At 36.9% G+C, this 26,793-nt stretch overlaps 1 protein-coding gene across 3 annotated transcripts; it reads left to right on the top strand.

Moving 5' to 3' along the window:
- Nucleotides 1-34: 34 nt before the first annotated feature.
- Nucleotides 35-25,467, top strand: USP44 (ubiquitin specific peptidase 44). 3 transcript variants are annotated; one of them, XM_067697586.1, is made up of 6 exons: nucleotides 35-139; nucleotides 11,162-12,653; nucleotides 15,853-16,048; nucleotides 18,501-18,609; nucleotides 22,653-22,858; nucleotides 23,703-25,467. In XM_067697586.1, exons 2-6 carry the CDS (start codon nucleotides 11,232-11,234, stop codon nucleotides 23,900-23,902), a joined length of 2,133 nt encoding a protein of 710 aa, XP_067553687.1. In that variant the 5' UTR covers nucleotides 35-139; nucleotides 11,162-11,231; the 3' UTR covers nucleotides 23,903-25,467. The 3 variants fall into 3 exon arrangements, with proteins under 3 accessions (XP_067553687.1, XP_067553689.1, XP_067553688.1); XM_067697588.1 differs by lacking the exon at nucleotides 23,703-25,467 and adding an exon at nucleotides 18,758-18,806 and having other exon boundaries at nucleotides 22,653-22,789; XM_067697587.1 differs by lacking the exon at nucleotides 22,653-22,858 and having other exon boundaries at nucleotides 23,703-23,863.
- Nucleotides 25,468-26,793: the final 1,326 nt, after the last annotated feature.

Genomic DNA, 26,793 nt, shown 5'->3' with positions numbered 1-26,793 from the left:
AGCCGCGGCGTCACCGCTGACGTAGCCGCCCGACCGGGCCGCCGCTGCCGTCGCCGCTGCTGCTGTAGCCGCGGCACCGGGGAGCGGGGAAGGGGGGCGCGGGAGACGAGCGCTAAGATGGCCGCTCCGGCTCGGGCTGGTGAGTGTGCGTGAGAGGCGCGCGCGGCTGCGGCGGTTGGCGGAGCGAGGCTCCCTGCTGGAGCAGAGATGCGACGGGAGCCCCCAGGGCCGGGAGGCACTTAGCGGCGTTTTCCCGCCGCGCAGGGCGCAGGGGTCCTGAGGGAGGGAGAGGGGGCTGCCGACGGACTGAGGGGAGCGAGCCTAGGGGCGCGTGGAGGAGGAGGTGGCGGCAGCGGCGGCGGGTCCGGCGAATTTAGAATTGGCGCCTCTGGGAAGTTAAGATGGGTCGAGCGATGCCCTGGCCGGTGCCGGCACCTCATGAGTCCCCAGAGATGCTGCCAGGAGCGGCGTCCCCTGTGGCCAGGGGCACCGCGTAACCACCCTGCGCTCGGCTGGGGGCGGGGGACGAGTTGGGAGAAGGGGCAAAATTGGGGGACTTGAGGGGATGCAGAGGGGGAGTTGTGCCCCGACCCGCGTGCCGGAGCGTGGAGGAGGTGTAATCGCGAATCTGATCGCGTATCTGATGCGGGCTGGGGCGCTCTGTAGAGCTGACACTGTCGAGATAAAACCGCATCCTCCTTCTGGCTCTGAGTGCCGCCAAGTGATGCTCGAAGCGCCCCTGGGATGCTTTGGAAGGGCGGTTCTAGTCCTCCATTTAGAAGGAATGTCTTGCCTTCCCTCCATTGATCGGGTCCCGGCACTGCCAGCACCTGCTGCCACTTAGAGACACTTGGGATTTTTGAATACCAGCTTTCTAAACCATTCCCGCTGGCCTTCGGGGAAGGAATGCTAATAGGCTAAACTTATTTGGGGGGCATAAAGAAATGTGTCAGCATAGGGAGAAGAAAATGACTGCTCAAGTTTACGAAATAGTAGGACTCGTCCTCTCCCCCACCCCCGCAATAAAAAAGAAAGTGAAACGTGGTAATTGTTTCGACTTCAAGTTTGAGCTGTTGTAAATTCTACTGGTAACTGGATAATTTCTTGCAGTTTTAATTTTGGAAGTTAAAAAATAAGCAAGCCTTGAGAGAGCCGCTTTATCCTCAAACCCCCGCTCCCCATTTTTAAGCCTTGTCAGATCCTGCGAGTAACGGGGTTGTGAAATTAGCATAGAAATACGACTTTCAGGCCCTGCACTTGAATTCCTTATTATCTGTTAAGTAGCTGCCTGTGGGGTAAAAGTAGGGGGGTGGTAATGTTGGGCCTGGAATTCCATTTTGAGTTGTCTTTAAAACCAGCTTTAGGTATAAACAAGGAAAAAGAATTGGCTGTTCACTGTGATCAAATTAGGAAAGCCAAGCATAAGTTAAGCACATGTTTATAGAATATTTCATAATCACAGTGAGATTCAGTACTTAGTTGTCTTGAAAGACATGAACACTTTGTATTCTTGGAACCCTAATCTTTTTAACCTTAATTTAGTGTCTCAGGCCATTTGAAAGAGATTTAATACATTTTGTCTCATTTAGCCTCTCTCCCCCGAACTGCCGTTTCTCTAGCTTTTTGTGTCCTAGCCATTAATTTTGCAATGGGTAGCAGATTTTTCATTCCAGTATTTATCATTGTAGACTATTCATATTGAAATTTAGACACATTCTGATATTGAACAGAGAGTTCAATACATATACATGGTAGAAAGTTGAAGTGTTTTGACTGGTTTGATTGTGCATAAGTCTTATTTTTCGTTGAAAACATTAATGTCCCACATTTTTTTTAAGCTTAAAAAAATTTAAGTGATTGGTGAATCCACGTTTAGTGTAATATACAATGATAAACTTTTTGGAATATTTAAAATGGGAAATCCGTTGAAGATTTGGGTTAAATGTTTGAAGTATATTGTTTCTACCCAATTGACTTTACCCCCCTTTTTCACATATTTTTTTTCTTGTACTCCAAAAAGAAAGAAATAAGGTATCATATATACCTCTACCAAACTTTTCCTCTACACACTTGAATCTTACTGAGTGTTATAGCATTGGTAGTACATAAGAGGATTTTCTGCTTGTTGGATTGTTTGAAGGCAGAGTCTGATTGTATTTTATTTGTAACCCTAGCACCTGACTTACTGCTTAACATGGAGGAAAAACCTCTGTAAATGTTCGCTCAATTGGGTTTTTGGATCATACAGAAGTACAGGGAAAGGCAACATTTTGGCATCTTGGTAGCAGAAAAAAACATGCTTTGAAGTTTTTCTCCCTCCTGGCAATGTTAGCCAGAAGGAACATTGCCAGATTCTAATGGAGTTGTCTAGTTGAGGGAGATTAGACAGAGGCTGAGAGCATGGGCTTAGGAGTCTAATCAAGATAGGAAATGTATGCCCAATCATTTCCTGAGTTCAGTAATGGGGACAGTTTTGCCATTAGGCCCTGCCCAAACAGGTGACAAGTAACTAAAATATAAAAGGATTCTACCAATACTGGCTTCTGACAAAGATTACTATAAGAAGTACAATTGATTTTTCATAGCACTTTCAGACATCATAAACACTTTATTATAAGAAATTCATTTTTAATGGAGTTTTACATGCCATAGAAAACTAATTTATAGTCCAAGAATATACTTGTTAGGCCAAGTCATATATGTACTAGAATAACAGTCTGGCCATTTCACACAAAGTATTTGAGCTCAATTTACTAGACCCATGGTAGAATGGTCAATCTTTTTATGAATGTTTCCCCTATTGTTATGAAGTTAGCTGCAGTGGGTTGATGTAATGATAAATATTTTGGAACAAAATTGCCTGTGAATGAAATACTTGTAAGTTGTGGTGGGTGAGGAAATCAAATAATCTGGCAGCAGAACTTGCTTTTCCTTAGATGGTCGGTACTAGATACAATCTCTGTGCCTCAGGAGAGGCATGCTAAGACTTGAAGAAGGCCCAGGGAAAGAGTATCCTTTATTGTTTAATGAGTTTCAAGCAAGATCCGGGTAATTATAGATTTTAGATCTCTAGAGGAAGAAAGAATAACCAGAGCCTTTCTAAGGATAAAGGAAAGGAAATACATCATGATTGACAAGGAGAGGTGCCAAAACACATAATAGGCATAATAGCATACCTAAGACGGAGCAGAGGGAGTTTGAGAGCCCATTGTGTTTATTCATTCAATAATTTGTTCATTCAAAAATATTGAATCCCTTTATATGTACCAGGCACTATGCTTGACCCTTGGCATTTTATAAACATCTCTAAAAAGAGAACAGGGTACTATGGTGGTTCCGTGAAATAAATGGAAAATTGAAAACTGCTTATAAGGAGTGGGTAAGGTTTGCCGTAATTACTGTGGATAGTTATTTTCATTCTTATCCAAATGCATGTAAGGATTGTGGTGGTTAGTAATTCCTAAGGCCTACTTCCTACTGAAATTGCCATTTCCTCCTATCTTTTATCATGGAAAATAACAAATCTTCCTACTTTTAATAGCTTCTAGAGGATCTGTTTAGGTTATTTGGTATTGTTAAAAGAAAAATAAGTTTTGTTACAAAAATTATCTTTGTTAAATAAAGGTTCAACATATGCCATCCCTCTTGGGAAGTCTCGGGAGAATTTTCTTTAATGAGATAAAGATGGTTACTGTGACAATTTTATTTAAATATTCTACTTTATGCCCAGTGGTACATGTTTTTTTCTTCAGTAAGTATGTAATTTATGTAAGTATTTATATAAAATGTGCATACCCATTTCCTTTGAAACAAGAGTTCATATCCCAGTTATGAAATGTTTAAAAATTGAACTTATTCACCATGTGGTCATTGATATATAAAAACATTTTAACAAAAGATGTGTGGGAAGTGGCTGGTCATAGATAAAAGTAGAAAAGTACATATTGTGCCACAATTTGAAAACTCTTACATGCCATGTTCAGGAGTTTGAATTTATCATGTGGTCTTATAAGAGTTTTAAACAATCCTTTGATAGTTGTAAAAACTGTGCCTATAAGACACACTAGGCATTATATAAAATGTAAATCTTATATGATGATTATTTGACTAAGTATAAACTATGAAAGAGGGAAGTTTCTTAATAGAGCATGATGATGTTATATTAGTGACTATTCAGATTTTAAAATACTCTTTCTAGAAATGTATATTAGCCATTTCCCTCATTTTATGTCACTTTTTAAAATAATAATGTAGTTTGGCTATTTTTGTGTTTGTTTTTCATGGTAACTTCCAGACTTCCATAAAAACATTTTTAATGAGAAAAATCTGAAAACTATGCTACTAATTGCACTGATTAGAAAATCTAAATTACTTTCATATAACTGATCTCTGGTACCTAACCTCTTGTAGTTTCTATGCTTTCTTTCTAAGTGTCTTCTAAAGAAACTGAGGTGGAAAGTGAGTGGTCACCTGAGAAGGATCATTATGTTAAAGATAACTAAAAGTTTATAGTGGAATGTTCATTTTCGAAGTAAAAAATTAGTTACCCTTCTAATTTTTCAGTGATTCTTATAGCTTTTAGTAATACTTATATTTGGAGCACAAATATTTATTTAAAGGGTCACTACATGTCATACCAAAATTTAAAATACCCCAATTAGGGTTGGGGAAGTATTTCTCAGTCTGCTTTTGTGTAAGATCTATTTTGGGCGTCTGGAAGCACGTAGGATGGGACAAGACACATGGTAGGCTTCGTTTAAGAACAGAGGAAGTAGGATAATGACATCACAAACTATCAGGAAACTGCCTGAGCTGGGCAAAACGGCCACTTGGTTAAGAGGAGGGGACAGTTTTGGTCACTGGTGATCAATGACTTTCTATTCTTAACCACTGATTTAAAAGACACAAAGAAAACTGAAGTGGGCCTGCAGTTAATACTAGTTGACTGTGCCAAGAATTTGGTAGCCTGAAACAGTATGGCTATAGAACCTAGAGGATCTTCATAAAGCCCTTACCTTTTCTTACTAAGGAGATAAAAGATGCTTGAGTAGTCCCTCCCTTACCACAGGGAACCTACCCAGCAGGTAGTTGGCAGAGTAAGGATGTGCACACAGATAAACCCAAGAATTCACATTTGGCACAATTCAAGCCTTTTAGGAAGTTAGGAGAGAAGATTTTCTTAACTAGAAATACTTTATGAAGGAGTTGGGCCTTGGAGGATAGATAAAATTTTTTAAAGGTGGAAGTGAGGGAATGAGGAAGATGAGTTTAGGAAATGAACTGGAGATTATTCCTTTTGTCTGGAGTGCTCATGACAGAGGGGTAATAAGATGAGATGAAGAAGATAGGCTGGAATCTGGAGAATTTTGAAAGCACGACTGTCAAATGTAAAGTATTTTTTTATTGCAGTATTTGAAAAACTGCCGTTTAGTGATTTGTGACCAGCATTTTCTTTTTAAATGAAATGGAATAGGAAATATCAGAATACATTATTTTTATAAGGATTGTTTGTGAAACTTTTGCTCCAGGTATGTGTGTTACATGTATACACACATTTACTGGAACCTGATGTAAAGTTTCTAAAGGAGTCTTAGTCGAAGTTAGAAATCCACTGCTTTACTTGACTATGAGGAACAGAGGATTTTAAGTACAAGCATCAAAGGCTCAAAGCAAACTTGAAGATTAATTTGGCGGGATAGTACTATGAAGGAAAGCGAGAGTCCGGATGATGAGAGACCAGGTTGGAGGTTACTGCTGTGCTTCAGAATGATTTGTCCATAATGAGAATGATAGTTCTGGAAATGGAAAGGAATCAAGACTTGGGGAATGATAGCCCTGCTATATATGACAAATTGAATGTTCGCATGGAAAAGATGGGAGGGAGGAATCAAAAAAAAAGTGTAAGATTTGTAGCCTGGGTACTTGAATGATAATACAGTATCTTTAATAAGAGAATATTGGAAAAGCTAATTCTGTGAAGGCAAGATGTATAGGTAAGCTGAGTTGAAGTGTGCCTGGCACTGGTTCAGAAGGGCTAGGTCTGAAGATAAAGACTTGGTAGATGGCTATCTACATCTGACCATTGAACCTCTGCTGGTAGAAAGGGTTCATTACAAGAAGAGGTTTGAAGAGCCATTAAAATAGATTCTACAGTCCTCACTGTGTGGTAAGTATAAGCAGTTTTGTGCTGTCGAACTGTAACAAGTTAAATATTTTACCTGTAATCTTATTTGATGTTTGTGTGGATATAAACCTTTGACTATAAATACCATATCTAATAAGATCTTATGTTTTATTTCTCTTCTAGTCATTTTAGCTTTCTATTTTATAATTGCTTTAATGGTATGCTAACTCTGTAAAATAATTAGGTTTCAACAAGTCAAATACAATTATTTTGTAAACTTTAGAGATTTGCTGAAGGGAATTGTAAAAATAAAGATGCTTGCTCATTTATATGGCATGAAAAGTTTGAGTAGCTTGAATGGTTTTCTTTGAACAAATTAAATTTTTTATTGTCTTTAAGCAGTGAAGAATGACAAAGTGAAGCCTTCAGAATATTTATAAATCCATCTGTATTTAAAATAAAGATAGCATATCTGGTTTTTAAAAAAGCCATTTCGTAGCTGTTAAGTGAAATTTAAAGTGTGAAACTTTTTAAAAATGAGAAAATGATATAGGTAATTTTAATCTTTATATATAGATTTCATTCAAAACATCTTGACTATTTGTATATTGCTATTATATATAGATACAGGTAATATTTTACCAGAATCTACATGGGGGGGGTACAAAAATATTTTGTTAACTCTCTATAAAATGAATATACTGCCCCAAATCACTTATCCTATCTGCTGGAGCCAAACAGAGCTAATATATAGCTTCTCAGCAGTGGATTAGCAAATGAAAAGAAGTGCTCTGAACCCAGTAGAGGAAAATAGGAAGTGTCAAGAAGTACTCCCATCCCCCTTTCTTCTCTTCCAAGCTTGTAGATCTTTGTGTGACGAGGCCCCTTTGGGGTACGCTAGTAACTGTCTCTGAGCTGTGGCCAGGCTTTTAGATCTTTGTGTGACCAGGCCTCTTTGGGGTACTCTAGTAACTGTCTCTGAGCTGTGGCCAGGCTTTTAGATCTTTGTGTGACCAGGCCTCTTTGGGGTACTCTAGTAACTGTCTCTGAGCTGTGGCTCCAGGCAGCAGAGCAAACTGGAGGTCTCTGGTGGCAGCAGCCTGGCTCTCTAGCTCCTTCTTCATTCTTCCCTGCCCTTCGCTTGGTCGTCCACCCCCTACTGGTTTCTTTCATAAATAGACTGAGCAAGTGGGCCCCCTACTCTAAAATATTAATCTCATGATCTGTCATTCCACCATTCTGGTTTCACTTCTTTGGATTTTTAAAAAGATTTTATCTGAAAGATCGCCTTTTAAAATGCAAATACCCCTGGGAGAGGTCTGACCTTAGTCCTCAGCTAACATCTTAATTATCAGTTAGTACCTAAGTTTGCCTTAGTACACATTTGCCTGAGAAGAACCTCTGGCTAAAAGTGATAAAACTAGAGGGAAGCTAGCATTTATAATATTAATATTAATAGTAGTAGTAGTAACACTATTATTATTATTATTATTATTGGAAGGTAAGATGTACTAAGGGCCATATTATTAAGTGCCAGGAATTGTTGTAAGTGCTTTACAAATATAAATTTCCCTAATTCCCTCATCAACCCTATTGATGTTATTACTACTGTTATTTTACAGATAAGAAAACTGAGGTATGTGGAACATAAATAATTGTCTATGTCACGTAATAAATGCAGCCGAGTGTTAGACTCAGGCATTTGGATTCCTTAGGTCTGTTTTGCTGTGAGACCTCTTCCCTGCTATATTGCCTCTCAGAGAGATGGCATCTGATCAACATTTCACCCTTTTTACAATTTTGCATCAAATGGAATTATGCTATTTGATTATAGGCCACTTCCTGTTGAAGGTCAGGGCCTTGCCATCATCTAAATAGATTTTTTAGTAACAACTGTAACGAAATAGGAAAATTCCTTATAACTAAGGGAATGTATTTGCAGGATATAGAGAAGAAGGAAGTAAAGAGACTAGTCTATAATCTAGCACTATCTTTCCTATTTAAAACTTATTTTGGGGAATTTAAAAATATGGATTAATAAAATAATTTGTAGTCCTAGTACCCCGAGATAACACACACACACACACACACACGTATGTATATATGTATATATCACATGTATGTATATATACATATACACATACGTGTGTGTGTGTGTGTGTGTATTCTTTCTAGGTTTTTTTTCTTTTGAGCCTTATTTTCTGAATGTTCTGCAAGGTGTCAACTCATACCACCTCTTTAAAATTTTAGAATGAAATAATTTCCCTTGAGTATAAATAAACAGCATTTCCCACTTCATCTCTACGAGAAGTTGAATTAATAATTATTGTCTATGACTTGCCAGAAACAAATGTTTAACTAAATTATCTCTGTGTTCTTTGTATGATCCTTTTTAAGTAAAAGTAGATAGAAGAGAACCCTAGATTCTTCACTTAATCTCCATATTGAGTCAGTTCTTTCAACCAGTGTTTGGTCAGCACTAATCTACCTCTACTCCTGTCTTTGCTACAGCTTTAATTTCCTTGTAATATCTGGAGCAGTAGAGTCTCCTTTAATTACTCATCCCTCCTCTAGATCTGCCGTTCAGGTCCCTCTGTAACCTACATATCTGATTGTGTCATTCTCCTTTATAGAATTCTTCAGTGGCTTCTTATTGCTGGTATGCCCTGGAAGCAGGATTTGAGGATGACTGGGGCAGGGAATTCTCCAGGTCCCAAGTAGCAGTTTAAAAGGGGAGTTTGGGATGTATGCTTGTTCCAGATGGCCACATCCCTTGACTCTGCTGACTCCACATAATGAGGGCCAGGCAGGGGCCCTCTAACGTGTCAGGTCTGGGCCCTCATTGTCTGGGTCTAAAGGCAGAGTGTGCTGCTGCTGTGTGAACAGTAAACTTTTGGTGGCAGCAAGGATCAAAGCTGGTAGAACATTTAGGAGCCTAATTGCAGTAATCCACTTGATTGTGGCTTGGTCCAGGGTGGTAGCAGTAGAGATAATAAGTAATCAGATTCTAGATATATTTTGAAGGTAGAGCCAAACATTCTTCCTAAAGGATTGATGTGGGGAGAGAGAAAGAGAGGAGACAAGTATGATTCCAAGATTATTAACCTCAGTACCTGGAAGGATTTAGGGTAATGGAGCATATTAATCACTGATGTCTTACTTTTGCCATTGCAGCTATTGTTGAATGCTGGTTCTAATAAAATACTATATTTGACCAGATTTTGGGCCTCAGGAAATTTTGAGGGAAGAGAAGTGAAGTGTGTGCAGTTGTGAGGGCTAGGGCTGGCAGTCTTAAATCTTTTTTCAGCAAACCCTGTATTTAAGAGTTAAGAAATTGGTGGTGGGCAGGAGTATCTCTGATTGCTAGGAGATTTTACAAAAAAGAGGTGGGAAAACCCAAAAATCAACCTTACCTTTGCAGTTTTCTTAGGGCCTTGGGCAGCATCTGCAAGTAACATTGAAATTCATACTGTCTTGCTGTCCTAAAAAATGGAAAGCATTGATCATGCTACACACAATGTTGTGAGTGCTCTGTATCTAGGTCCTCAGCTGCAACATAAAATTTGTATTCAATTTATGTTAAATCAATGAAGAAAATGTTTTGTGATTCCCTACTTTTTAACTAGATTTCGTTTCACTCTTTTTAGGTTCAGGTAGCAGATGTGTTTCTTTAACTGATAAAGGAACAAGTTTCTGGGTCAGAATCACATTTGTTTTATTATGTTAAGTTTCTTTGGTGTGTGGGGTTTTTTGTTTTTGTTTTTGTTTTTTTACGGTATGCGGGCCTCTCACTGTTGTGGCCTCTCCCGTTGCGGAGCACAGGCTCCGGACGTGCAGGCTCAGTGGCCATGGCTCATGGGCCCAGCCGCTCCGCGGCATGTGGGATCCTCCTGGACCGGGGCACGAACCCGTGTCCCCCGCATCGGCAGGCGGACTCTCAACCACTGCGCCACCAGGGAAGCCCTGTAGGTTTGTTTTTTGAAATAAGCTTCTAATTTCAGATAATGCTTAGCCTGCCAGAATGTAGAAGTTCATTATATTGCCACTCACTTCATATTTTTTCTTAATTTGCTTATACATCCTTGCACATTCCTGAGAGTCTATTCAAATACAAAGACAGAATGGGAGAATGCTTTTCTCTTTCCTTAAGGCAAACTGTCAAGTCTATCAAATCAGAGTCTATCGTTACAGAGCCATGAATTAAAGGTCATTATTGATTTACTAGTGGAAAGCCAAATTTTAAATGGTAGTTAGACTATTTAGTATTTTTATTTAGTATCATTTAAATAAATAGAATGTAATATTGATTTGTTCACTATAGCTATGTGTAGATATTTATTGTTTACTGAGCATTTATATATCTCACAAAATATCTGAGCATACTATGTGCCAGATATTTTGTTATCTCAGTCCTTTAACAATTCTGTGAAGGTGGTATGATTTTCCCTGTTTTACAGATGAAGTTTAGAGAAGTTAGAATATTTGATCAAATCAGACATATAAACAGTATGTGGCAGAGGTAGCTTCAAACCTAAGTGCTTCTACTTCAAAACCCATGCTTTTAACTATGATTATATTTTAGTAACTCCACTTAGGGCTCTCAGAATATAGACACTAATGAGATGTATTTGGGTCTTGCCAGTCCCAATTTTTAAGAAAATGAATATTTTTGTAAACTGCCTTCAGACTATTGGATAAAAGGGGATGTGAAAAGGGATTGCTACCCATTCTTTACCAGTAGATGGTGGCATAAAATTAAAAACAAAGTTTTTAAAAGGAACCATCAGAGAAAGTTAGGTGATGTGTGTGTGCTTTCAGAGCAAGGTGGATGAAAGATTAGTGAAGTCTAGAGTAAATGAAAAGTGAGAACTGCCTATGGTATTATGACAGGCAGCCCAAGTACTGGGAGCAGAGAGAGCAATTTTATTAAATTATTCCTGGAAAAATAAAATAATTCCTGGAAAAAATACCTTGTGAAAAAGAAAAATATTGGCTTTTTGTTTTTCTTTTATTAAAAATTGACATTGTTCTGCTTAGTTTTCAGATGCTTCAAATGTTATGAACAGAGACTTGTTTGGATTATGTGTTTCTCAGCTAGACTAAATAAATGCTAACAATGGATAAGTGCAAACACATTGGGCAGTTGCGGCTTGCTCAAGACCATTCCATCCTCAACCCTCAGAAATGGCATTGTGTGGACTGCAATACAACTGAGTCTATTTGGGCTTGCCTTAGCTGTTCCCATGTGGCCTGTGGAAGATATATTGAAGAACATGCACTCAGGCACTTTCAAGAAAGCAGTCATCCTGTTGCATTGGAGGTGAACGAGATGTATGTTTTTTGTTACCTTTGTGATGATTATGTTCTTAATGATAATGCAATTGGAGACCTGAAGTTACTACGAAGTACATTAAGTGCAATCAAAAGTCAGAATTATCACTGCACCACTCGTAGTGGAAGGGTTTTACGGTCTGTGGGTACAAGTGATGATTCTTATTTCTTACATGATGGCACCCAATCTCTGCTTCAAAATGAAGATCAAATGTATACTGCTCTTTGGCACAGGAGAAGGATACTAATGGGTAAAATCTTTCGAACTTGGTTTGAACAGTCACCCACTGGAAGAAGAAGGCAAGAACAATTTCAGGAAAAAATAGCAAAAAGAGAAGTGAAGAAAAGACGGCAAGAATTAGAGTATCAAGTTAAAGCAGAATTGGAAAGTATGCCTCCAAGAAAGAGTTTACGTTTGCAAGGTCTAGCTGAGTCCACCACAGTAGAAATAGTTCCTGTTCAAGTACCACTGCAAGCCTCAGCATCACCAGCAAAAGATAAAGTAGTATCTACCTCAGAAGATGTAAGACTAAAAGAAGCCAGTGACTCCTCTGTTAAACGAAGACCAATAGTAACTCCTGGTGTAACAGGATTGAGAAATTTGGGAAATACTTGCTATATGAATTCTGTTCTTCAAGTGTTAAGTCATTTACTTATTTTTCGACAATGTTTTTTAAAACTTGATCTGAACCAATGGCTAGCTGTGACAGCTAGTGATAAAACAAGATCATCTTATAAGCATCCTCCAATCACAGATACAGTATATCAAATGAATGAATGCCAAGAAAAAGAAACATGCTCTGTTCGCTCCAGACATCCAAGTTTATCATCAGGACTAAGCGGTGGAGCATCACAGAGTAGAAAGATGGAACTTATTCAGCCAAGGGAGCCAAGTTCACAATACATTTCTCTCTGTCATGAATTGCATACTTTGTTCCAAGTCATGTGGTCTGGAAAGTGGGCCTTGGTCTCACCATTTGCTATGCTACACTCAGTATGGAGACTAATTCCTGCTTTTCGTGGTTATGCCCAACAAGATGCTCAGGAATTTCTTTGTGAGCTTTTGGATAAAATACAACATGAACTAGAGACAACTGGTACCAGGTTACCAGCTCTTATCCCCACTTCTCAAAGGAAACTTATCAAGCAGGTTCTGAATGTTGTAAATAACATCTTTCATGGACAACTTCTTAGTCAGGTATGGATTTTTAAAAATCTTATTTTCATCTTGGGGAATTCATAAAGTGAAGCCTAAAAATGCATATTCTCTGTATATCGAGTATGTTAGCACTAGTACTGTTGTCAGGTCAAAATTGGTCACTTTTACAATGTATGAAGAAGTCAGCTCACTCTTATAGTTGCTTCCTTCATGAATCATTGGAATTAGTTTTACATCCATGGTATATTAAAGCTTTTTGATGGGGAGAGGGAATCAGGAAACAGAGCTTCTTAGGTTAATGATATTGCATTCGTTCTCTGAGGGATTGAGAAGAGTTTAATCCCACAAGGAACAGATTTGAAGATACTTTTTTTGCGATACGCAGGCCTCTCACTGTTGTGGCCTCTCCCGTAGCGGAGCACAGGCTCCCGACGCGCAGGCTCAGCGGCCATGGCTCACGGGCCCAGCCGCTCCGCGGCATGTGGGATCTTCCCAGACCGGGGCACGAACCCGTGTCCCCTGCATCGGCAGGCGGACTCTCAACCACTGCGCCACCAGGGAAGCCCTGAAGATACTTTTGTACTGGGAATGGATTTGGTGTACACTTGAGAAATTTCAGGGACCAAGGAGTAGCCCTGGAGGATTCCCTATAGAACCAAAGGGGGCAAGGTTTGAAAACTTTTAACAAGTAGGTAGCAAAATTTTAAGGTAAATAAATGTGATTTCATCTAGAAAGATCCTAAATGGTTTTCCTTTATTTTAATTACACCCGCAAAAATTTCCCTGTGAAAGTCAGAAAACCAGAATCTTCCATCTAATTAATGATTCTCTAGAATGAGTGGACTTGTTGGTAGACTATTACTAGACATCGGCTCTCTACTTTTCCAGAGCATAGAGCTTTAAAAAAAGTTTATTCAAAATTGAGTTATTTGTAGTGAAGTGGATGGACCTGGAGTCTGTCATACAGAGTGAAGTAAGTCAATATGCATATGGCTGATACGCTTCGTTGTGCAACAGAAACTAACACAGTATTGTGAAGTAATTATACTCCAATAAAGATCTATTAAAAAGTTTATTTGCAAGAGGGATGAGATATGGGGATATATGTATATGTATAGCTGATTCACTTTGTTATAAAGCAGAAACTAACACACCATTGTATAGCAATTATATTCCAATAAAGATGTTTAAAAAAAAAGTTTATTTTTTAACTGAGGCAATTAGGCCCCTATACACATGCTTCTGTTCCTCAGTTCAACTTTCATGGTAATAATACCACCTTTTGTTTTTATAGCATACTTTTCTGGAATGTAGTTTAAATATTTCAAATGTATTTCTTAGGGAATATCTATGAAGTTTATTTCCCTTCATATTTCAGAAATGTATAGATTCTACATTGTGTCAATTAGCACCTAAGAGCTGTGCTTCTTGTGTTGCATGCAATTTTATTTTTCCACCATCTTTCTCTGTCATTTTAAACTTTTTATGCAAAAGTTAAAATACACAATTATAAAGAAAATAATATATACCATATAGAAAATCTATATGGTATAGTAAATCTATGCAGAAGAAAAATCATCCCTTAGTACTATAACTCCACATAACCCACACATAAAACTATTAATATTTTGGTATATTTCCATCTAGGTTTTTTTTTTTCCTTCTGAATATTTACACATATTTTTCCCGCTAATTGTATGGTCATGTTGAATTTACCTGCTTTTTTTCACTTTTTCATTTAATAATGTAAGGATTTTTCATAGTCATCAAAATATTTGATCATTCTTTTCACAACATTTCAGTGTCTATCATATGTATATGCCATAATTTATTTAATCATTTCCATATTGTTGACTTGTAAACTGTTTCCAGACATCATTATAATGTCACGATCAATTAATACGGTTTTTCTAATGATTTCCTTAGGACAGAGTCCTAGAAGTAGAATTACTTTGTCAAAGATTAGGACTTTTGATACTTGGCTGCAAATTTCTTTCCAGAAAGTTGCCATTTTATATTTTGAATAGTGCGAGAGTGGTTATGTGCTTGTTTTTTCCTTTATGGATGAATTTTGAAATTAATAAAAATTGTTGTGCTAGCATTTTGCTTTCTTCGTTTCAATGTGTAATAAACACTTAGGAAACTGGTCATCTCAGGAGATTCAGAGGTTGGAATGCCCCACCCCGCCCCACCCCCACACCAAATTCAAGAAACTGTTCTCAAAAGGTCAGACCATGGTCCTAGTGAGTCCCCAAACTAAACACCAGGAGTATTATTTTCTTTGTGTCATTGTGTTAAATCTAAAATCTACATTAAAATTGGCCTCTTTATTTTTGTTTGTTCCAGGAATATAGCTTTTATGAAAGAGTTTAGTGATATTTTGTGTCATGTGTGGACTTTTAGATCTACAGAGTCTGTCTTCAGTTATGGGCAGTGTTTGTTGGCATTAAATCCTGCTGAATGCTTTACTGAAATTATTATTCTTTCCTTTTCCAGTTACTCTGTTTCCTACATAAGTTGTTAGAAAGGCCTCATATTCTATATGGTTCCTATATTTTGATGAGGATTTTAATGTAGTGATGTTTGCTTTAAGTGGGAGTATTTATATTATATGTATAATATTTATATTATATGTATATTTATGTTATATGTACTATCCTTTGAAATTATCAGTTGGTAGGGCTTCAAAATATATACTAAATATACCATATATAAAAATATACTATATTTTAAAATCTGTATATAAAAATATACTAGTAGTATTTTACTTTTATCATGGTTAAGAGGTTATAGGGATTTGGGGAGAGAAAATCAATCAGTGAAAGATGAGGAAGGAAAAGGGGCAAAGAACCTCAAGTCTAATAATCTAAACACATTAAATTAAATTTATATAAATATATATCATATATATTATATATGTATAGACGCACATACACACACACACATATATACACACAATGGGTATATAACTGAGTCCATGGTTTGGTTTTCTACTAAATTCAGACTTGACTAATGCCGTTGGAGCTTTTCGAATGCCTAGTAGTTAAAGCCCATCAATGCATGATGGGTTTACGGAAGAAAAAATTATTCCCTGAAAATAATATAAAACAGATTATTCAGAATTCTGATAGTGCATCTTCAGAAGAAGAGCTAATTTACTGGCAGTGGCTTCTAGTGAAAGGAATAAATATTTTGACAGAAGGATTGTAATCTGAGAAACTAATATTTTTATTTGCAGGTTACATGTCTTGCATGTGACAACAAATCAAACACCATAGAACCTTTCTGGGACTTGTCACTGGAATTTCCAGAAAGATACCAATGCAGTGGAAAAGATATTGCTTCCCAGCCATGTCTGGTTACTGAAATGTTGGCCAAATTCACAGAAACCGAAGCTTTAGAAGGAAAAATCTACATATGTGACCAGTGCAATTGTAAGTAGAAGCTGTATATTCTCTTTGCTTTTCTAAGGTTAGCAAAGAGAAACACAAATGAAGGAAGCTGGAATAAATTCCTTTAGTAGCAGGTATAGAAATAAACTGTTAGTTTATCAAAAGAAACTTGGCTGGATAGTTCTACTTTTTAATTGGCATTTGTGAACTATGTGTTTGTTTTCCCTTATTGATGACATTAAAAATGTTTTGATCCTATAGTAAATTATAGAAAGAATTCGTAAAATAAGATTTAAATTTAATATGTGAGGGCAGAATAAAGTAGCAAATGGGAATAGTAAAAGGTAACCATGTTATTTAGTACTGAGTGAAATGTTTGCTTTATGAGTCTTTTTGCTACATATCAAAACATTGATATATAGATAATATATGTGTGTGTGTGTGTGTGTGTGTGTGTGTGTGTGTGTGTGCGCGCGTACTTATATAATAGGAAATAAGACATATAGTTGGACTGCTGCTATGGACTTTGGCTTCATAAAAACAAAAATTTATTCAAAAACCATCTACTGACTGTCTCTTCTATATTAGTAATTGTTCTAGTTGCTGTGGATAGACGTAAGACACTTTCAAGATGTTCACATACCTAATGGAGGAAACAGACAATTAAGATCTACTATGATAAGCTCTCTGATAGAGGCGAGCATAGGAACCCAGCACTGGGGGATGAAATAGCCATTTCAATTAAAGAAGCATCATCCTCCAGGCAACGGTATACAAAACCACATCGGATCTTCTGTGTCTTTATCCAGTTTCTTTATCTCTGTCGATGTGTACATGGCATTTTAGTGTTTATACTTTATATTTGCAGATATTCTCCTTAAGCTCCATGTCTGAAAAAATGATTCTAGGGCTTTAGATACTAAACTTATAAGGTAAATATAAAAGAAACATGGCTGTTCCAGCATTGAAAAAATGGCACATCAGTTGATCGTATTCTAGAACAACTTATACTAACATTGTTTTCTGTGTGCTGCCTAATATAAAATCTGTTAATTTATAGGAGCCTAAGATTTATAAGGTTAAAAGAAAATAAACCTTTATCAGATTTGTTAGTGAAGTATTTTTTTTCTTGGACATAAATGTGAATGGTCCTAGATGCTTCCATCACCAAATCTGGGAGTAGAAAGATATGAATAAATGCAGAATATGGCTTTATAACATGTTTGTGTGTGTCTCCTCGGTCCACCAAATAAGGGCCTAAAAGAGCTGCCTTAATTTAATACATAATGTCAAATGTTTAAAATTATAATTCAAGGAGTTAACATCGTTTGTGTAGCTACACTTGGACCATATATTTCTGGATGACAATCCAAAGGTAGGTCTTTGACATTCAGCAGCAGCCTGATACCTGGATCTCAGGGGCATAGACCTGGAGGAAAGGCTTCTGGTAGCAAGAGGAGATGGATTAGAGGACAGCCTCATGGTGGACTGATTCTACTTCCTACATGAGAAGCAGCTGCTGCTACGGCTGGAGTCGCAGTTGTTGTACAAGTTGAAGAATAGCTCCTGGACATCAAGAGCAAATTTTGGTAGCCAATGGCCCAGCCAGGACAAGGTCCATAGGTGGACCTCTAGAGAAGCAGGGGGGTAAACAAAAAGAATCCTCAGTTCCACTTGTTTAAGATTTGGTACTAAAATAGCAAGATACTGAGGGAGACCTCAGATGCTGAGCTAGTAAAGGCTTGCTTTCTTGGGCAGTGCTGGGGTGGATCCCCAGGAAGCAGGGATGGGTGTTCTTGGAAGGAAGGTCCCATGCCCCGGGGATCCTGATTAGCCTCAAGAAATGAACTGACCATGAAACTTTTTAATTAGACTCAGAGTATATTAAAGTATGTTTAGGGAGAGTTTTAACTTTTCCTGTTAGTTGGCATGGCCAAATCCATTTAAAAATATTATAGCACAGTATCATTCTGTTGCCTTATTTTCAGGATTATATTAAATCATGTACAGTATATATGGGGGATTGGTTCCAGGAGCACCCACTTTTATACCAAAATCTACCGATGCTCAAATTCCATAGTAGGTCATCTGTATCTGCAGATTCCGTATCAGCGGATTCAACCAACTGCGGATGTAAATTTCGATCCATGGTTGAATCTGTGCATGCGAAACCTGCAGAGGGCCGACTGTACATGTATTGAAAAAAATAATAATCTGCATGTAAGTGGACCCGTGTAATCCAAGCCTTTATTGTTCAAGAGTCAATGTGCTTATTTGTTTACATGTCTGTATACCTTGACTAGCTCATAAGTTTTGTGTGTTTACATGATTCTAAGTGTCTTGAGGGCAAGGCCATGCCTTTATCTCTAACACAGTAAAATGCCTTTAATGCAGTAGATGTTTAATTGATAATGCATGTCTGAATTATTTTGAGTTTACTCAGCTTTTCCTTGTATCCTTAAATTTGCATCTCATTCTGTCTTTAATATCACAGCAAAGCGTAGAAGGTTTTCCTCAAAACCAGTTGTACTCACAGAAGCCCAGAAACAGCTTATGATTTGCCACCTACCTCAGGTTCTCAGACTACATCTCAAACGATTCAGGTTAGTAGTAGAATAAATTTTAATACTTGGCTAGATGACTTATCTACTTGTTTGGTTTTTTTTTAAGGGAAAAAAATTCTGTCATTGTCTCTAGCCCTAATCATAGACACCATGTTCAGTAACTCTCCTTGATTATCTTCCCTTGCAGAATGTATTGCTGACCCCTCGCATTTCGGTCTGCTAGTATCATTCTCCTTGTAAGTCTCTGCTTATAGTGTTTAATATTCAGCATATTTTAGGTATAAAATTTTTAAGATTTAAAAAAAAATTTTAAGATTTAAATCTATAACTTGAGAGTATTTGATTTGAGAGTATACAGCATATTTTAGGTATAAAATTTTTAAAATTTAAATCTATAACTTGAGAGTATTTGACTCAATTGCTTCATGCTTGGAAAATATTTGAACAATGGTATAGCAGTTCAGTTCCAAGCAGTTAAAAACAAAAACAAAAAGCTTCAGTTTTCAGAAATATATTTAGATAAATTAGTTGGCAAATCTGTTGGTTAATCAAAGCATATGGATTCATACCTTGTAATAACCATGTTAACTTGAGAGTTTATTTTTCTCTTAAGAAATGAGAAGTTACTTTATGTGCTATGATTTGGAAACTATTGAGATCATGTTTCTTGTACATATTAGTTGTTGCCAGTTTCTTTCTTTTTTAAATTAAAGGAATACATGTTAAAAAAAAATTCAAACATTACAGAAGGTAATGTAAAAGCCCAAACTAAAAGTACCTCTTTCTCTCAGTCCCACTTCCCAGAGATAATCACTGTTAATGGAAATAATTGACTAAAGTTATTTATTTAAGCTGTTAAAAGTACAGTCAGCAGATACCATGTGAGTGCTTTTTAATGCCAGATGTTGTTTCATATTCTTTGGGGAATATAAGGTTGGATTCTTTTCTCAACAAGATTATACAGGCATGCACAGAAATAATGGTGAAGTAGAAATACCAAGTATCACAAACTATATACAAAATGATTTATCAGCGCCTTGGAGGAGGGAGTTAGGCAAAATCTAAACATTCCCAAAGCCTCTCTAATGGCATAGAGGACTTTGTATAATTTAAATCTCAGTTCGTATTTCATCTCTTTAGAGGACTTCCCTGACCATCCTATTTAAAAGTAACACCACCCAACCTTCAGTGTCACGTTACCTACCCTATTTTTGCTTCATGGCAAAAACCGCTATCTGCAATAGTTTATTATTTCTCTCCCCACGAACAGAAACTCAGTAATGACATGGATCTTGTCTTTTTCATTCCTATATTCCAAAGCCTAGAACCGAGTACATAGTAGATGCCCCAAAATATTAAGTGAATGAATGGGGTGTATACAGGAGGAGGACTTTAGCCTGAGAGCAACCTGAACAAAGGTATGAAGGAAGGAAAGGGTATATAACAAAAGTTTAGTGAAAAGTCTGGTGAGACCTGCCATGGTGTGTAAAATCAAGTGGAATGAAAACAGGAAGATTGTTAGGAGGTGAATATTGTTCAGGGCCAGGTAGCATGGAGAGGTGAGAACATATAAGATTCCATAAAGACAGCATTGAAAGGACTTAAATTTATGGTACTTAAATTGGTACTTAATTGGCTACTATAAATTGTTGAAGAACCTCCTGTTCTTCATAATTGACTCTTTAATCTGCCATTTAAAGCTCACCTTAATTTAAACCTATTTGACCCCCTTCCATCTTCTGCCCAAAACATTTTTGACGCTTCATGCCATATTTCTGATTCAGAGACCATTTTTATGCAGCCATTACTACCACATTTATCTCTTTCCTTTCTCTTCATCTATTCAAAAAGTACTATTGTATTTGCCAGTGTATACAATACATAGGGTATGTAAGATAAAAGGGAGAATGGGATTGGGGAGGGGCGCCCAAGAGCTTTTAAGAAGCATAAGAAACAACATTTCTAATACCTTAGAAGTTCCGATGTGTGTGCCTCCTAGTCCTATTCCTGCACCCTCTCAGAAGTAAACCATTATGAATTTTGGATATAGTGTTATCTTTTTCTTTATCATTTTACTGTATTTTTATCAGCAGAAAATAATGGGTACCCACCTATTGATAGAAATGAATATTTTTTTCTTTAATTTTTATTTTATATTGGAGTATAGTTGATTTACAATGTTGTGCTAGTTTTAGGTGTACAGCAAAGTGATTCAGTTATACATATACATATATCTATTGTTTTTCAGATTCTTTTCCCACATAGGTTATTACAGAGTATTGAGTAGAGTTCCCTGTGCTATATAGTAGGTCCTTGTTGATTATCTATTTTATATATAGTGGTGTGTATAGGTTAATCCCAACCTCCTAATTTCTCCCTCCCCCGTATCTTTCCCCTTTGGTAACAATAAATTTGTTTTCAAAGTCTGTGAGTCTGCTTCTCTTTTGTAAATAAGTTCATTTGTATCATTTTAGATTCCACATGTAAGTGATGTCATATGATATTTGTCTTTCTCTGACTTCACTTAGTATGATGATCTCTAGGTCCATCCATGTTGCTGCAAATGGCAGAAATGAATATTTTCTAATTAGATAACTTTTTAGCATAATTAAATAATTTAAGGTTTGAATTTTATGGTAAAATAAAAGGGAGATAAAGTGAGAATGACAGGAACTTAGGTTAAGCAAGTCCCATTATTTTCCATGCTTGGTCTTCCATCTTTACTAAGATTAAAGGTACACTGGATACAGGATTTTTTTATACATTTAATAGGGAAAGATTGGGATATGACTTCTAGTCCAGCAGATGACATAATTTGCAAGTCTCACGTGACTTTAGTTCCATACCACATTTTACATCATACTAATAAGCATTTTCACATTTTTTTCCTTCATAAAACCTGTCTATATGCCCCTCTCCCTTCTCTACCTCCTGCTGTCTTAACCTCATGTTTTAATACTTTTTTAAAAAATTTATTTATTTTTGGCTGCATTGGGTCTTTGTTGCTGTGCACAGGCTTTCTCTAGTTGTGGCGAGAGGGGACTACTCTTCGTTGCGGTGCACGGGCTTCTCATTGTGGTGGCTTCTCTTGTTGCGGGGCACGGGCTCTAGGTGCGCGGGCTTCAGTAGTTGTGGCACGTGGGCTCAGTAGTTGTGGTTTGCGGGCTCTAGAGCGCAGGCTCAGTAGTTGTGGCACATGGGCTTAGTTGCTCTGCAGCATGTGGGATCTGCCCTGATCAGGGCTCAAACCCGTGTCCCCTGCATTGGCAGGCAGATTCTTAACCCCTGTGCCACCAGGGAAGCCCCAATACTTTAATACTATATTTTCATCTGTCTCTCTTTTGTCTCTGCACCATAACACCCCAAGTTGGATTATAATCTCTTGAAAGAACTAACATATATTACATTATTTTTCTCCTGTAGCACCAATTCATACTATGCATAAGATGAAAACATTGCTTTACATGCATAGACCCCGTACTGGGAAGCATGACCAACAGATTGAGAAACTGACAGTATAGGGACATTATTTGAGTTTTGTCACTAACAGGTGTTATACTAATTTACACACAGGGAAGGGTCACAGTTTCTATTTTTTTAGTATGAAGAGCTCTGAAATGTTCTGAGGAATTAGAGGTGCCTGTTTTGTTTTTTCTCCACCCCTGGCCAAGAAAGGTCCAGGTTATGTCTCCCAGGAACAAACTCTAGGTTCTGGAACATCCTCCTCAAAGTATGGACAAGACAGTAAGAATTAAAAACCCTTTGGTGTGTTGAATTTCTCTCTTCAAAAGGGGAAAATGCCATAGTGCCATATTTTTCTGAAAGTTAATTTTCTTCCTATACTGTCATCTAATTACAGAAGCCAAATAATTTATTTTACAACCTGACTGTACCTGTTTGGTAAATAAGCCTACATTCCTCTATTTATAGCCAACTTTAGCATTGAAAGGATTTTCTGTTTACACTATTTATTATATATGGTTGTACTCTACGCTGAGGCCTTCTATTATTATGAGTTTGGACCTAGTACGTGGTTATTTTCCCTTGATTTTGTTGACAATTTTACCCTGATTTGTTCGTAGGTGGTCAGGACATAATAACCGAGAGAAGATTGGTGTTCATGTTGGCTTTGAAGAAATCTTAAACATGGAGCCCTATTGCTGCAGGGAATCCCTGAAATCCCTCAGACCAGAATGTTTTATCTATGATTTATCTGCTGTAGTAATGCACCACGGGAAAGGATTTGGCTCAGGACACTACACTGCCTACTGTTATAATTCCGAAGGAGGTAGAGACGAGAAAAAGTGTTTTATCTTGGGTTAGACTTTTGGAAGCCAGAGTTCAGGCTTTCAGGGTTTCTAAACTGACCACTAAGTAATCTTAAGCAAAGCCACTTGACCTCTGTTTTCTTTCAAGAAGAATGCTTCTGCAGTATTGTTCATAAAAAACAGGGGGCTTTGTGCAGAAAATGGGATATTTTATGCAGGATTGTGGTAGTTTTGACTTATAAGAGCTGAAGGGATAAAATAGTAAGGATGGTCTCAGTAATTAAAGGTCAGAAATTAAACTAAAGGCACACTCCAAAAGTAGATCCTCTGTTTTAACTGGTTTAATTCAGTTACTTTCGTTAAAGAACAAAGCATCTAACGAACTGGCAGATCACAGATATTTGGAACAAACTTTTGAGTTCAAGTTCTAACATATAAAACTTTTACTTAATGCCTCCATGAACCTTAGAAAAAAGAGGTATGGACAAAAGGCCCCAAATAACCCATGAAGGCAATTAATTTAACACTACCATGAGTTGTACACTATTTGCTTTACAGTATAATTACCAGCAAAGCATGAACTGGTAAGATTATACCAGGAATTAAAGCTAGTGTCAAGTGAACCAATCGGTCAGATTCTGTAACTTCAAATTACTTCTAGGATAAAGGTAGATAATTCCAGAGTAACATACTGCCCAAGCTGTATTTCTAATTAAAAGAAATAAATTGGCTAGACTATTATTTTCCCTTTGAAAAAAGCTTAGCTCTCACTGAAACTGTCTTTAAATCCATGTTTTCATTTATACTAGAAACTTCTAAAGTTCCTTTGTAAACATTAAGATGTATTTCTGTGCTTCACTCTAGGGTTCTGGGTACACTGCAATGATTCCAAGCTAAGCATGTGCACTATGGATGAAGTATGCAAGGCCCAAGCTTATATCTTGTTTTATACCCAGCGAGTTACTGAGAATGGACATTCTAAACTCTTGCCTCCAGAACTCCTGTCTGGTAGCCAACATCCCAGTGAAGAAGCTGATGCCTCTTCTAATGAAATCCTTAGCTGATCCAAAGACAGTGGGGCTTTCTTCTTGTGATTTGTATATATACTTTTTAAAGGGCTGACTTAATTTTGAGCTTCATTGTTTTTATTTTTACTTACTAATCAGTGCACACTATGTTTACATATTTTGTATCTAACTACAACAAATCTCTTTTTTACAGAGGAAGTTAGCGTAAGTATATGTGTATCAATGTCAGCAGGTAACTAAACGTTTTTCAAGTACTTGGGAGTTTTAAACTTTTAGTGTTTACCTCAGATTGGTGTTACCTCTTTTATATTTCGATGTCTTAATTGGCTCAGATCATGAATTTGTGCAATCTTCTACTGAAGAAGTTCAGGTGGCATCATTTTATACATTTCTTATTTATCTTTTATAGCTATTTTCTATACAAATTCTTATCAGACAGAATATTAGACTTTTTTCACTAATAGTCTTACCAAAAAAAAAAAAAAGGCATTTCTTTCAGATTTGTATACTGAAGTCACCTTTGCCCTCTACAGGGAGTTAAACCAGTACAAAGTGAAATATCAAGGTACCACTTAAATACTCACTGATCACACTCATTAATATTCCTGAGGCTTTGTGTGTTACAGGGCTCAGAACAGACATTATTTTGGTTATTGGAACTTCCTTTTTTCAAAAATTTATTAAGTTTTAATAATTGTTCTTTATTTGGCATAGTCAAACTGTATACAAATGAAGATGACAGCTTTATAAATAGCATGTTTAAATGACTTCAGTACTATGGACATGAAAACAATGCTGGCCAAGATTTATAATGATTGTCTGGCAGTAAATAGGTTTGTCCAGATTCTAATAAAGCAGTCATAAAAAAACTGAATGTAGCAAACAGTATATTATGATATAATACAAGTACAGTTCAACTTGGATATGAGTTCATTTTATATATTTAACATTAGATCTCTTAAAGCTTTGTACTATATTGTATCTTGAAATTTTTAGTTTAAAGGGATAAAAATAAGTCGAGGAGAAAAAATTGCATAGGACACACAAGATATTGGCATCTGGGCAAAATATTCAGTATCTCATTTTTCTAAATAACTAAAGCCTGGATTAAGTTACTCTTGCTAGGATTATGTGAATACTAAGAGCCTCTTAGATATTCAAACACTGGGCCCTTTTTTAAAATTAAAAAAAATTACACTTGCATTTTATTAAAAATATAGTATGTAATACTCTTTGCTCTTCCCTAACAACCTTATTAGATCTCTTTAAAGTCCTACAGCTGCTAATTTAATTTTATTCAGAAAGATGAGAATCCATTAACCTCTATAGAAGAGCTATGTAATATCTTAGCTAAGTGTTAACCACTGGAAGATGATTTATCTTTTTTCTCAAGTGGGTTTTGCTTGCAGGTTGAAATCATTTCAGGCAGCTGATCGTGAAGTGCAATGAGAATTTATCACTGAACAAATCATTCATGCCAAAACTACAGCTCGAGTATTAAATGGCTAAGGTTTAAAATCATTCATCTATTAAATACCTATGCAAGTTGTTACCTCAACTGTTAACATTATTATACCTCATTAAAGATTTACTGTGGTCAAGATACCTGAGTCTAGCGTTTCTTAATGTCAAGGATTACTTTATACTTAAACTGCTACACCTTTTAGTACCTAATTTTAGTGGAACAGTTAAAAACAACTCTGGAAGCTATGTTGTTTACAATGGTATAGTTGCTTGTTTCAGTACTTACTTCAATGTAAATACATACGAGAAAGTAGTAAGTGACTTAGCCCTTTACTTTTTAAATCCTTAAAACTAAAACCTATGGGGAGGCTCTGTGTTTCTGAAGTCGAGGAAGGGGGTACATGGGAACTCTGTACTTTATGCTCAGTTTTGCTACAAACCTAAAACTGATCTAAAAAAATGAAGGCTATTAAAATAACAAAACTAAAACCTAGTCAATGAACAGAAACTTAGATTTCTTACAGTACATCTCCTTGTGGACTTACACATTCTAAGTTGATCTAACAAAAAACAACGTGTTTTGGTTGTAAAATAATTTACTAAAGGCACTATTGTTAAACATCAAGCTAATAATTTGTTACCAATAAGGTACATCATTGTAAACATGACAAAATGATTTCAAGAGATACATGGCTAGTAGGTGAACAATACAATTTTTAAGTAACAGCTTTCCTATTTACAAGATCATATCCCTTGCCATTCCGGGGCATGCAGTGATGCCACTGCTCCCAACTTGGGAAGGGAGCTTCAAGCTTATAATTGGTTTGAGATCACTACTGCTGAAGAGGTTTTACAAAGCTACAAATTCTTGACTCAATTCGAAAGTTCTTGGGTTTAGAAATCAAGATACTTTATACCTCCCACCAAAGCACATCAGAAAGGTATGGACTCAAAGCCCCAAAAGAGCTAGCTGGAGGGCGCAAGCCCTGTAACATGTCCAGGCGTGAACTGGTGAGCTCTGCTACTTGCACATCATCAGAGGAAATGGAGAGATTATTCAAAGGTAGCTATTGAACATTAGCACCATAATAAACATGGCTCATATAGCTAAAAACTATACTGTTTATCCCACAAGATAACATTTATAGCTCTAATCTGAAAGAGCAACTTTTTAATGTATAATAAATGATTTAGTACAGAAGTCAGGTTTCTTAGGAGAAAAATGTTAAACAAAATACAAACTAAACAGCATCCCAGAGGCAATCTTATTGTGCTAAAGCATATACAAATTAAGGCTTTACCCTGGTACATAACAATTTTGGAATTACGTGGGAACATTCCCAACGAATCATTTACACGAAATTCAAGCAATCTGCTCAAGAACTGTGGGGCTCAGTTCAAACAAGTATTAGGCATCTCACATTTAACTTCTGCACTTAGCTGCTATGAGCATCATTGTAACC

The sequence above is a fragment of the Pseudorca crassidens genome, chromosome 11, assembly GCF_039906515.1.
Source record: "Pseudorca crassidens isolate mPseCra1 chromosome 11, mPseCra1.hap1, whole genome shotgun sequence".
Taxonomy (NCBI): domain Eukaryota; kingdom Metazoa; phylum Chordata; class Mammalia; order Artiodactyla; family Delphinidae; genus Pseudorca; species Pseudorca crassidens.
Note: the sequence above shows the minus strand (reverse complement) of the source record. Positions and strands in the feature narration are given on the sequence as shown.

What these genes read in the sequence shown, in the direction of transcription:
- USP44 (XM_067697586.1), top strand. Translation starts at nt 11,232, where the DNA reads ATGCTAACAATGGATAAGTGCAAACACATTGGGCAGTTGCGGCTTGCT. An exon ending in CATATGTGACCAGTGCAATT is followed by an intron (nt 16,049 to 18,500) that starts GTAAGTAGAAGC and finishes TTAATATCACAG; the next exon opens with CAAAGCGTAGAAGGTTTTCC. An exon ending in CTACATCTCAAACGATTCAG is followed by an intron (nt 18,610 to 22,652) that starts GTTAGTAGTAGA and finishes ATTTGTTCGTAG; the next exon opens with GTGGTCAGGACATAATAACC.